This window comes from Nerophis lumbriciformis, linkage group LG30 (genome assembly GCF_033978685.3).
Source record: "Nerophis lumbriciformis linkage group LG30, RoL_Nlum_v2.1, whole genome shotgun sequence".
NCBI lineage: Eukaryota > Metazoa > Chordata > Actinopteri > Syngnathiformes > Syngnathidae > Nerophis > Nerophis lumbriciformis.
The window spans coordinates 18,253,327-18,265,976 of record NC_084577.2 but is presented as its reverse complement, the minus strand read 5'-3'; the positions used below and the strand labels follow the sequence as shown (position 1 = coordinate 18,265,976).

General features: G+C 39.5%; 1 protein-coding gene across 1 annotated transcript; it reads right to left on the bottom strand.

Annotated features, from left to right (window-relative positions):
• Positions 1-6,867: 6,867 nt before the first annotated feature.
• LOC133572731 (uncharacterized) lies at positions 6,868-10,274 on the bottom strand. Its single transcript, XM_061925705.2, has 2 exons — positions 9,735-10,274; positions 6,868-8,255 (listed from the first exon to the last, which is right to left on the bottom strand). Exon 2 carries the CDS (start codon positions 8,203-8,205, stop codon positions 7,123-7,125), a length of 1,083 nt encoding a protein of 360 aa, XP_061781689.1. The 5' UTR covers positions 8,206-8,255; positions 9,735-10,274; the 3' UTR covers positions 6,868-7,122.
• Positions 10,275-12,650: the final 2,376 nt, after the last annotated feature.

Sequence of the window (12,650 nt, the reverse complement as noted above, 5' to 3'; positions counted from 1 at the left end):
ACAGACACCATTCACACTCACATTCACACACTAGGGCCAATTTTACTATCTTTGCTAAAGTTTTTAAATATTAACATTTATTGACAAGTAATTTTGCGAGACACGTTACATGTACATGTATTAAAATTGGAATGATACTGTCATAGACCCACTGCATACTTGCCAACCCTCCCGGATTTTCCGGGAGACTCCCGAAATTCAGCGCCTCTCCCGAAAACCTCCCGGGACACATTTTGTCCCGTAAATCTCCCGAAATTCAGGCGGACCTGGAGGCCACGCCCCCTCCAGGTCCGCATGGAGCAATGTTGTTGTAAAATATTGAGTTGGAGGCAATAAACAGGCGAGGGGATGAAGAACGTCTCTTTACTGTAGACTTCAGAACAGACTCACACACTTGACGTCAGGTGCGCAACACCACGTAAATCGTTGGCCAACCAAAAAGTAACCACAGTACGCTATAGCCAACATTCACCAGGAGATGGCAACAGACAAACATAGATCACTCTATTACATTCCAGTCTCTCCATGTTTTCTCGCCATGGTAAAATGTGATCCACATGCACTGTGCGCTGTCTCTGTCCCTCTTGATATATATATATATATATATATATATATATATATATATATATATACCGTATTTTCCGCACTATAAGGCGCACCTAAAAACCACAATTTTTCTCAAAAGCTGACAGTGCGCCTAATAACCCGGTGCGCTTTATTACGATTCATTTTCATAAAGTTTCGGTCTCGCAACTTCGGTAAACAGCCGCCATCTTTTTTCCCGGTAGAACAGGAAGCGCTTCTTCTTCTACGCAAGCAACCGCCAAGGAAAGCACCCGCCCCCATAGAACAGGAAGCGCTTCACCCGCCCCCGGAAGAAGAAGAAAAAACGCGCGGATATCACCGTACGTTTCATTTCCTGTTTACATCTGTAAAGACCACAAAATGGCTCCTACAAAGGACAAGGATCCGGTTCATAAAAAGACGCAATCTCTCCATCCGCACACGGATTACTACCGTATTTCACAGCAACTGATATTCCTGTGAACTGCACTGTGGAACGGGAGCACGTACGGTGAATATTCGCACCACAGAGAATGAGAAGTCATCCTTCACTGTGGTTCTAGCTTGCCATGCTAACTTCCACCCAGGGTGATATTCAAAAGGAAGACCTTGCCAAAAGAGACCTTTCCAGCCGGCGTCATCATAAAAGCTAACTCGAAGGGATGGATGGATGAAGAAAAGATGAGCGAGTGGTTAAGGGAAGTTTACGCGAAGAGGCCGGGTGGCTTTTTTCACACAGCTCCGAAGGCGAACACACCTTCACTAAGACGGGCAGATAGCGCCGGTCGACATACGCCAACATCTGCCAGTGGATCGTAAATGCCTGGGCAGATAGTTTCGGTCACAACTGTGGTCCGAGCTTTCCGGAAGGCAGGATTCACAGAACTGCTGCACAACAACAGCGACACTGAATCCGATGACTTCGACGAGGCGGAGCCGGCCATTTTTGGATCCCACGCTTGCGCAACTTTTCAATTCGGACACCGAAGACGAAGAATTCGAAGGATTTACGAATGAAGAATAACTTCAGAAGGTGAGCGCTATGTTTATTTTGTGTGTTGTGACATTAACGTTCGAGCAACATTATGTTGCTATTTATTGCTCTACACCATTTTGAATTTTACTATGTTTGTGATTGCACATTTGCGTACATTTTGGGACAGAGTTGTTAGAACGCTGGTTTTCAATATATTATTAAAGTTTGACTGAACTATCTGACTGTTTTTTTGACATTCACTTTAGCGCAGCGTTTTTTTGACATTCACTTTAGCGCAGCGTAGGCGCGGCTTATAGTCCGGGGCGGCTTATTGGTGGACAAAATTATGAAATATGTAATTCATAGAAGGTGCGGCTAATAATCCGGTGCGCCTTATAGTGCGGAAAATACGGTATATATATATATATATATATATATATATATATGTATATATATATATATATATATATAAGAAAATGCATCCCTTTCAGTGAATTCTAGCTATATATATATATATATTTTTTTTTTTTTTAAATCATATATATATATATATATATATATATATATATATATATATATATATATATATATATATATATATATATATATATATATATATATATATATATATATATATACATATGTATGTATATATATATATATACAGTATATATATGTGTATATATATATATATATATATATATATATATATATATATATATATATATATATATATATATATATATATATATGAAATACTTGACTTGGTGAATTCTAGCTGTAAATATACTCCTCCCCTCTTAGCCACGCCCCCAACCCCACCCCGACCACGCCCCCACTCCCCACCTCCCGAAATCGGAAGTCTCAAGGTTGGCAAGTACGGACCCACTGGCTGCTTCAGCTGGCTTTCCGATCAGCTAAAAAGACGTCTTGATGAAATGACTGAGGAGTTTTTGTTGCTAGGAGAAACCAATGAAGAAGCCACGTGAGAAGAAAAGCGATCAACGTCAAGGGACGGTGTGGCTCGTGTGGTAGAGCTGTGTCAGCAACTTGGGGGTTCCAGGTTCGATCCCAGCTTCCGCCATCCTAGTCATGTCTTTTGTGTCCTTAGGCAAGACACTTGACCCTTGCTCCTGATGGGCAGTGCATGGTTACTGTTCCAGCCATCAGTGTGTGAGTATGTGAAGCAGCCCGTCACGGTAATCTATCTTTATCGTATTATTAAAACAGACTTGAACCCAAGAATATAACATACGAAAGGACCTTGAACCTAAATCTTTATCATATTATTCAAACGGACTCTAACCCAAGAATATAACATACGAAAGGACTTGAACCTCCATCTTTATCATATTATTCAAACGGACTCCAACCCAAGAATATAACATATGAAAGGACTTGAACCTCCAACCATTCTAGTCACAGGTGAAAGATTTAAGACGCAATGACATGAGTTGGCCATCATATGCAATGGCGGACAAGGCAAAATGCAATCAATCTATCAAAATGTCCACTCTGTGTCTGGGGTACAAACAGTGTTTGACTTACATACTTCAAGACAGACTCCTAAAGCAGATTTTAGAAAAAGGCTCTGCTTACCTTGTTTTATGTTCGGCCACTAGTGAGTCTGTCCAGAAGAGTGTAAGAGGTGTCCAATTCTCAGCGTGTCGCCCGGACGAGGCTCCCAAATTGTTGCGTTTTGGACCAGTTGTTCCTCCCAAAGTGCTTGGAGTATGAGGTAAATTGTAACGTGTACATTTTTCTTATACGATTGTAAACTAGCATTAAACTCACAAATTTTTTCAGGGAATTGTTCTATTAAGGAAATATGCCCTTAGATACTGTAGCTTCAGGTCATCCAGAGATTGGTTGCTCTTACCCCCAGGACAATGGGGATCTTAAAAGAATGTGGGTTTGGATTTTAGTAGGAACTAGAAATACACTTGCGACATCTGGTAGGAGCCCCCATAGGTAGGAGTAGAGATCAGGGGTCGGAGGTCCCAGACTCAAACTGAACAGAGTGACAACGCCAGGAGGTTGATTGCCTTGGTACCAATAAACTGGGCTTTGTCCAGACTGGCCGGCCTCAAAGCTAGAACAACAAAAAGTGTCATCATGAAAAAGGTATAAAAGGAGAAGTTTCCCCAACAGAAGGAGAAAGATCTTTTCCAGGTTTGCTGGAGCACCTGTAATTGTGAGGACTCGCTCGATCAAATAAAAGTATTTTGTTCAACGCTTCCTCACTGGCGTCATATTTGGTCCATTCACACCACCAAGTCATCCTCAGGTCTGGACGAGGATGACAAGACCAGCAATACACAACAAGTACCTTGAATGTAGAACAGCACTACAGAAGAGTAATCAATCCATTTACCGTCTGGTAGACGGAACGGAACCTAAACTTTCGGGTCAAGGCACAAAGCAAAAAGAAATACACTATACCTGCAGTGAGCAAACTCGACCACACTATAGAGTCGTAGCACAAATAACATGGGCATAACGGTACAGGTGATTCCTTCTTCTAAGAACAACAGACTGAGTTCAAGTACAGCAGATTAAAATCACAACTCTGTAAACTTTAGAGTGACATCCCAATAAGCCCAAGGCAAAATAAATAACATTATCAATGGACAAAATATTAGCTTTCCTTGAATGCATAATCAATTGCAGAGCAAGAAATAATTAGACTGTGCAAAAGTCAATGAGATAATTATCAAAGCTGCCACCAAACCATAGCCCTAAATATTAGGTGAAATACCTGTGAAGTTGGCCCTCCCATTTTGTCTTGTGCTGCAAAAATGTTTTGTCGATTATAGTTTTGATGTTAACATTTAGTGATCTATAACCAGCTCCATAAACCGTTGATAAAATAAAAACTATAATAGACAAAACATTTTTGCAGCAAAAACAAATGCGGTCAAGTTCATTGACAAGGTGTATGTTTATAAGATACATGTAACTTATAAAGGATTTCATTGATGTATTAAGCACAAAATGTGTTATTTATTCCGTAAACACATACAATGTTTATTTTATGGAACATGTTTTGTTCTGTTAATACGAATAAAAAAGTGAATCAATCAATCAATCAATGTTTATTTATATAGCCCTAAATCACAAGTGTCTCAAAGGGCTGCACAAGCCACAACGACATCCTCGGTACAAAGCCCACATAAGGGCAAGGAAAAACTCACCCCAGTGGGACGTCGATGTGAATGACTATGAGAAACCTTGGAGAGGACCGCATATGTGGGTAACCCCCCCGCCCCCCTCTAGGGGAGACCGAATGCAATGAATGTCGAGTGGGTCTGACATAATATTGTGAGAGTCCAGTCCATAGTGGATCTAACATAATAGTAAGAGTCCATTCCATAGTGACACCATCCCGAGCGGAGACGGGTCAGCAGCGCAGAGATGTTCCCAGCCGATGCACAGGCGAGCGGTCCACCCCGGGTCCCGACTCTGGACAGCCAGCACTTCATCCATGGCCACCGGACCTGTGCCCCCCGCCCTCCACAAGGAAGAGGGGAGCAGAGGAGAAAAGAAAAGAAACGGCAGATCAACTGGTCTAAAGGGGGGCTATTTAAAGGCTAGAGTATACAAATGAGTTTTAAGATGGGACTTAAATGCTTCTACTGAGATAGCATCTCTAACTGTTACCGGGAGGGCATTCCATAGTACTGGAGCCCGAATAGAAAACGCTCTATAGCCCGCAGACTTTTTTTGGGCTCTGGGAATCACTAATAAGCCGGAGTTCTTTGAACGCAGATTTCTTGCCGGGACATATGGTACAATACAATCAAGATAGGACGGAGCTAGACCGTGTAGTATTTTATACGTAAGTAGTAAAACCTTAAAGTCGCATCTTAAGTGCACAGGAAGCCAGTGCAGGTGAGCCAGTATAGGCGTAAGATGATCAAACTTTCTTGTTCTTGTCAAAAATCTAGCAGCCGCATTTTGTACCAATTGTAATCTTTTAATGCTAGACATAGGGAGACCCGAAAATAATACGTTACAGTAGTCGAGACGAGACGTAACGAACGCATGAATAATGATCTCAGCGTCGCTAGTGGATAAAATAGAACGACTTTTTGCGATATTACGGAGATGAAAGAAGGCCGTTTTAGTAACACTCTTAATGTGTGATTCAAACGAGAGAGTTGGGTCGAAGATAATACCCAGATTCTTTACTGATTCACCTTGTGTAATTGTTTGGTTGTCAAATGTTAAGGTGGTATTATTAAATAAATGTCGGTGTTTAGCAGGACCGATAATCAGCATTTCCGTTTTCTTGGCGTTGAGTTGCAAGAAGTTAGCGGACATCCATTGTTTAATTTCATTAAGACACGCCTCCAGCTGACTACAATCCGGCGTGTTGGTCAGCTTTAGGGGCATGTAGAGTTGGGTGTCATCAGCATAACAATGAAAACTAACACCGTATTTGCGTATGATGTCGCCTAGCGGCAGCATGTAAATACTAAAGTTCATTGACAAGGTGTATGTTTATAAGATACATGTAACTTATAAAGGATTTCATTGATGTATTAAGCACAAAACAAAGTGTTATTTATTCTGTAAACGCATACAATGTTTATTTTATGGAACATGTTTTGTTCTGTTAATAAAAATTAAAAAGTGAATATAAGCGTAGTCAAAATAAGCTGATGCTTCAGTCAGTGGCAGCATGGTGGCAGAGGGGTTAGTGCATCTGCCTCACAATACGAAGGTCCTGAGTCTGGGGTTCAATCCCGGGCTAGGGATCTTTCTGTGTGGAGTTTGCATGTTCTCCCCGTGACTGCGTGGGTTCCCTCCGGGTACTCCGGCTTCCTCCCACCTCCAAAGACATGCACCTGGGGATAAGTTGATTGGCAACACTAAAATTGGCCCTAGTGTGTGAATGTGAGTGTGAATGTTGTCTATCTGTGTAGACCCTGCGATGAGGTGGCGACTTGTCCAGGGTGTACACCGCCTTCCGCCCGATTGTAGCTGAGATAGGCTCCAGCGCCCCCCGCGACCCCAAAGGGAATAAAGCGGTAGAAAATGGATGGATGGATGGGCTTCAGTCAGTGTAAACCTTTGCAATCAAGGAAATTGTGTTGTTTTAAATAACTCTACACAATGTTGTATACTATTGCACGTAATGAAAACATACATAAACATTCAATCTACAAAATCTATGAACGGCAGAAACGTGTTAACAATGTTGTTACACACACAATTATGTCAAATGTTGTATGGGGTGATGTTGTAGAAAATCAAATTAAACAAAAGTTTTGTGTTTTTTTGTCTTTTTTTTATTTTTATTAAATCAACATAAAAAACACAAGATACACTTACAATTAGTGCACCAACCCAAAAAACCTCCCTCCCCCATTTACACAAAAGGGGTTGTTTCTTTCTGTTATTAAATTTCTGGTTCCTACAATATAGAACAATACAGTCTGCAATGGATACAGTCCTTAAAGCACACATGAGCAACAAAGGTTATTTAAAATCCTGCAGATTAATTTGCTGTTGAAGATCTCACTTGTGTTTCTTACATTGGTACTTTAAAGAGAATCTTTCGTCATTGACACAGCAACTCACGTTTCCTCACCAGTGTGTGTTCTCATGTGTCTTTCCAAGGTATCTTTTCGTACAAAACCTTTAGCACAGTTTGAACAGGAAAAAGTGTTTTTACCAGCGTGTGTTCTCATGTGTAATTTCAATTTATCTTTTTGTACAAAGCCTTTAGCACAGTTTGGACATGAAAAAGGTTTTTTACCAGTGTGCATTGCCGTGTGTGCTTTCAGATCACTATTTCGTACAAAAGCTTTACCACAGATTGAACAGATAAAAGGTTTTTCACCAGTGTGTGTTCTCATGTGTGTTTTCAAATTAATATTGTGTGTAAACCCTTTAGCGCAGATTGAACAGGAAAAAGGTTTTTCACCAGTGTGTGTTCTCATGTGTCCTTTCAAATGATGATTAAGTGTATAGCTTTTTCCACAGACTGAACAAGAAAAAGGTTTTTCACCAGCATGAGTTCTCGTGTGTGTTTTCAAATTATGACTGCTTGTAAAACCTTTACCGCAGATTGAACAAGAAAAAGGTTTTTCTCCAGTGTGTGTTCTCATGTGTATTTTCAAATGATGATTTTGTGTAAATCTTTTACCACAGCTTAAACAGGAAAAAGGTTTTTCACCAGCGTGTATTCTCATGTGTGTTTTCAGATTACGACGATAATTAAAAGGTTTGCCACAGTGAGCACATTCAAAGTGTGTGTTGTCAGTGTGACATGTTGTATCAGCTTCAGAGTCCTCATCATCACTGTCAGAAGATAGTGACGTCATGTCATCACTATCTGATAGTGGAGCTAAGAGCTTGTCTGCTTGTGATCCTCCACAGTGGTCTCCATCAGCTTCTGTTGTCATGTGTTGAGTTGAGCTGCTGCTTGGAGGCTCCACCTCTCTCTTCTCCTCACTTTCACTTTTGACCTCATCATCTTCACTCTTCACAATGACTACAGTCAAAGGCATCTTGAGGACGTCAACCTCTTCCAGTCCTTCATGATGCTCTCCATTCTGACTGATGCCGTGTTCCTCGTCTTCCTCTTTAATGTTGGTGGGATGTGGCGCCTCCTCTTCCTGTTTCATATGCGTGGGCTGTGGTTTGTCCTGCTTCATCCTGAAGGCCCACTCCTGCTGCTCAGGGGAAAAACGTGCTTCCTGGACGTCTGCAGGTCACAAAAACACAAACACATGATTTGAGAAACAAGATTGTGGTAAAGCATGGACAATCTCAAGGCTAGAAGTCTATCTCCAGAGATCTAAATGTTCCTGTGTCTACTGTGCGCAATGTCATCAGGAAGTTTAAAGACTGTAGCTAAGCAAAAGCAAAAAAAAAACATATCACTCAACTTATCCTACTTAGTGGCCTAGTGGTTAGTGTTCGCCCTGAGATCGGTAGGCTGTGAGTTCAAACCCCGGCCGAGTCATACCAAAGACTATACAAATGGGACCCATTACCTCCCTGCTTGGCACTCAGCATCAAGAGTTGGAATTGGGGGTTAAATCACAAAAGGATGGGTCTATACTGATAACGATTTTAAAAATGTCAAGTACAAGAGCCATACCAAGTTGCTACTACAATGATTACACCGAGATATTTTTTTATCAACACAAAGTCTTTTATTTTATTTTAATTTTTTATTATGTTTTTAACCTCAGGACATAGAACCCTGGACACATTTAGACTTTAAATGACCATGTAACTACTTAGTATCGTATTGATACCCAAATTTGTGGTATCCCCAAAACTTAAGTAAAATATCAAACAGAAGAATAAGTGTTTCTTACATTGTAACAGAAGTGTAGATAGAACATGTTAAAACAGAGAGTAACGGTAAAATGTTGTTAATGTTGATGTTAACAGTAAAAAAAACAACAACAAGTAGATTAATAATCCATTTTCTACCGCTTGTCCCTCAAAATCCTGGAATGGGAAATGACAATATGTTACTGCATACACCAGCAGCCAAATTAGGTGTTCACTATATTTTTTACCGCCATTGATTGCAATAAGAAGCCTATGTATCATAAGATTTTTTTTTTGTGGAACCAAAAATGACATTTCTTTGTGGTCGCTTTAATTCGGCAAAGTTTTGAAAGTATGGAAATACGTTTTGGTACAGGTACCAAATTATTGGTATGGGACAACGGTAAATGGGTTATACTTGTATAGCACTTTTCTACCTTCAAGGTACTCAAAGCAATTTCACACTATTTCCACATTCACACACTGATGGCGCGAGCTGCCATGCAAGGCCCTAACCACGACCCATCAGGAGCAAGGGTGACGTGTCTTGCTCAAGGACACAACGGACGTGACAAGGTTGGAAGAAGGTGGGGATCGAACCAGGAACTCTCAGGTTGCTAGCACGGCCACTTTCCCAACCGTGCCACGCCGTCCCAATCCTGATAGGCAACATTTAAAATAAAAGTGCATTTCCCCTTTACTACCGCCATAAATAGATTGCAGTTCTGTAGGAAACAATGCAGTTGTTATGATAGAGATTGTTTTATTTTTAAGTGTGCAAATAAAAACTCCATAACCATCCATAATAATTTCTCATACTATCTTAATTTTACTTTTCAAAGTGTTCTTTTATGTCAAAAAATAAACAAAGTCAATGAAGAGTAAGAAGTAAACAAACCTGTTCTGTGTAACACATCTTGATGATTCTTGAAAACCGCGTCCAGTAGTTGACGTTGTCGCTAGTAGTTCTCTTCTTTTGTTCGAGAAAGTTCCCTGTCGTACTCTTCTATCTTCACGCATTCTCACACGATCGCAACACTTTAAACTCAAACGTGTCTGCTTAGTGACGCTTCCGGGTGTCCTTTTTTAGCAGCTAAGCTAAGCTAAGCTAAGCTAACTAGCAGGCTAAGTTAAGTCAGCCTCAGAAGCTTTAAAATTCACGGAGTCGAGTTCACCCCAGACACGAATAATGAATAAAAAGTTTAGGTTGCCACACCTAAACGAACAGGTACAAAGGTAAAAATGAAGGAATAAACGCAGACTCAAAGACCACACTGCTCTTTTGCCTTTTTAAGAGACGATCGGTACCAGCGTCACAATCAGTCTGCGCATGTGCGAGAGGAAATGTACGCGTTTTCCTGTCGACGTTTGTCTTTTATTTTATTTTTATTTTTAGGTTGCCACACCAAAACGAACAGGTACAAGACGTAAAAATGAAGGAATTAACGCAGACTCAAATATCACGCTGCTCTTCTGCCCTTTAAGAGACGATCGGTACTAGCGTCACAATCAGTCTGCGCATGTGCGAGAGGAAACTTACGCGTCTTCCTGTCGACATTTGTCTTTTTATTTTATTTTTACAGAACTTTATTGTGTGGTAATGGAAGATAAAAATACAACTAATTAGCAGAATCAAATTGTTCAAGCAAAATTGGACAATCACCGAATGTTTCAAATCGTCTTTTATTTTGACTAATACCTTGAAGTTCATTGGCAAATATTTTTTCAGATATATACCTTTTGGTAAAAGTTGGTTGGTTCAAATTATTTACAACATGTATAGAGTGAACATATATATTAGAAATTGATATGAAACGGAAAAGGGGTAGCTTTGCTTTTTCCTACTCCATTTTGGAATCTGCAAAAATGTGATGCATCATTTGGAATGTGTATAAATGTTAAAAAAAAAAAAAAAAAAAACCTGAACTGAAAACAAATAAAAGTAAATATAAGGTAATTCGACTTAGACTTCCTTTTTATTGTCATTCAAATTTTAACTTTACAGCACAGATAAGAACGAAATTTCGTTACATAAGCTCATGGTAGTGCAGGATAAAAAAGCAATAAGGTGCATATATAAATAAATAAATATATATAAATAATGTATATAATATATATATAAAATAAAAATAAAAATTTAAATATATATAAATAAATAAATAAATAAATAGATGACTGTACAGATAAATATATTGCATGTGCGAGAGGAAACTTACGCGTCTTCCTGTCGACATTTGTCTTTTTATTTTATTTTTACAGAACTTTATTGTGTGGTAATGGAAGATAAAAATACAACTAATTAGCAGAATCAAATTGTTCAAGCAAAATTGGACAATCACCGAATGTTTCAAATCGTCTTTTATTTTGACTAATACCTTGAAGTTCATTGGCAAATATTTTTTCAGATATATACCTTTTGGTAAAAGTTGGTTGGTTCAAATTATTTACAACATGTATAGAGTGAACATATATATTAGAAATTGATATGAAACGGAAAAGGGGTAGCTTTGCTTTTTCCTACTCCATTTTGGAATCTGCAAAAATGTGATGCATCATTTGGAATGTGTATAAATGTTAAAAAAAACAAAAAACAAACCTGAACTGAAAACAAATAAAAGTAAATATAAGGTAATTCGACTTAGACTTCCTTTTTATTGTCATTCAAATTTTAACTTTACAGCACAGATAAGAACGAAATTTCGTTACATAAGCTCATGGTAGTGCAGGATAAAAAAGCAATAAGGTGCATATATAAATAAATAAATATATATAAATAATATATATAATATATATATAAAATTAAAATTAAAATTTAAATATATATAAATAAATAAATAAATAAATAAATAAATAGATGACTGTACGGATAAATATATTGCACTTTTTCACATGCGTCCACGTTTATGGATGTATGTTATATTGTCTTTTTTATTCCAGCGAGTTAATCCATTTTGGGGGGAGTTGAGGGGATAATTTAATTATGATGCGTTCAAGAGTCGTACGGCCTGAGGGAAGAAGCTGTTGCAGAACCTGGAGGTTCTGCTTTGGAGGCTGCGGAACCTCTTTCTAGAGTCCAGCAGTGAAAACAGTCCTTGATGGGGGTGGGAGGAGTCTTTGCAGATTTTCTGAGCCCTGGTCAGGCAGCGGCTTTTTGCGATCTCCTGGAGCGGTTGTGGCAAACTGGTATGGGTCAAATGTGTGGAGAAGTCTGGAGACAATATATTCCTTTACCAGCCTCTCAAAGCACTTCATGGGACGGCGTGGCGCAGTGGGAGAGTGGCCGTGCGCAACCCGAGGGTCCCTGGTTCAATCCCCATCTAGTACCAACCTCGTCATGTCCGTTGTGTCCTGAGCAAGACACTTCACCCTTGCTCCTGATGGCTGCTGGTTAGCGCCTTGCATGGCAGCTCCTGCCATCAGTGTGTGAATGTGTGTGTGAATGGGTAAATGTGGAAGTAGTGTCAAAGCGCTTTGAGTACCTTGAAGGTAGAAAAGCGCTATACAAGTACAACCCATTTATCATTTATTATGATGGGGGTGAGTGCAACGGGGCGGTAATCATTGAGGGAGGAGATTGTGGGGTTTTTTGGCACTGGAATGATTGTGGCCATCTTAAAACATGATGGTACCACAGACTGGGTCAGCGAGATGTTGAAGATGTCTGTGAGAACCCCAGCCAGCTGGTCAAAGTAACCTGATGCTTCAGTCAGTGTAGACCTTTTTAATCAAAGAAAATGTCCTTTTAAATAAATGTACACAATGTTGTTTATTAATGCATACAATTAATACATTCATAAAACACACATTAAAAGTA

What these genes read in the sequence shown, in the direction of transcription:
- LOC133572731 (XM_061925705.2), bottom strand. Translation starts at nt 8,205, where the DNA reads ATGAAGCAGGACAAACCACAGCCCACGCATATGAAACAGGAAGAGGAG.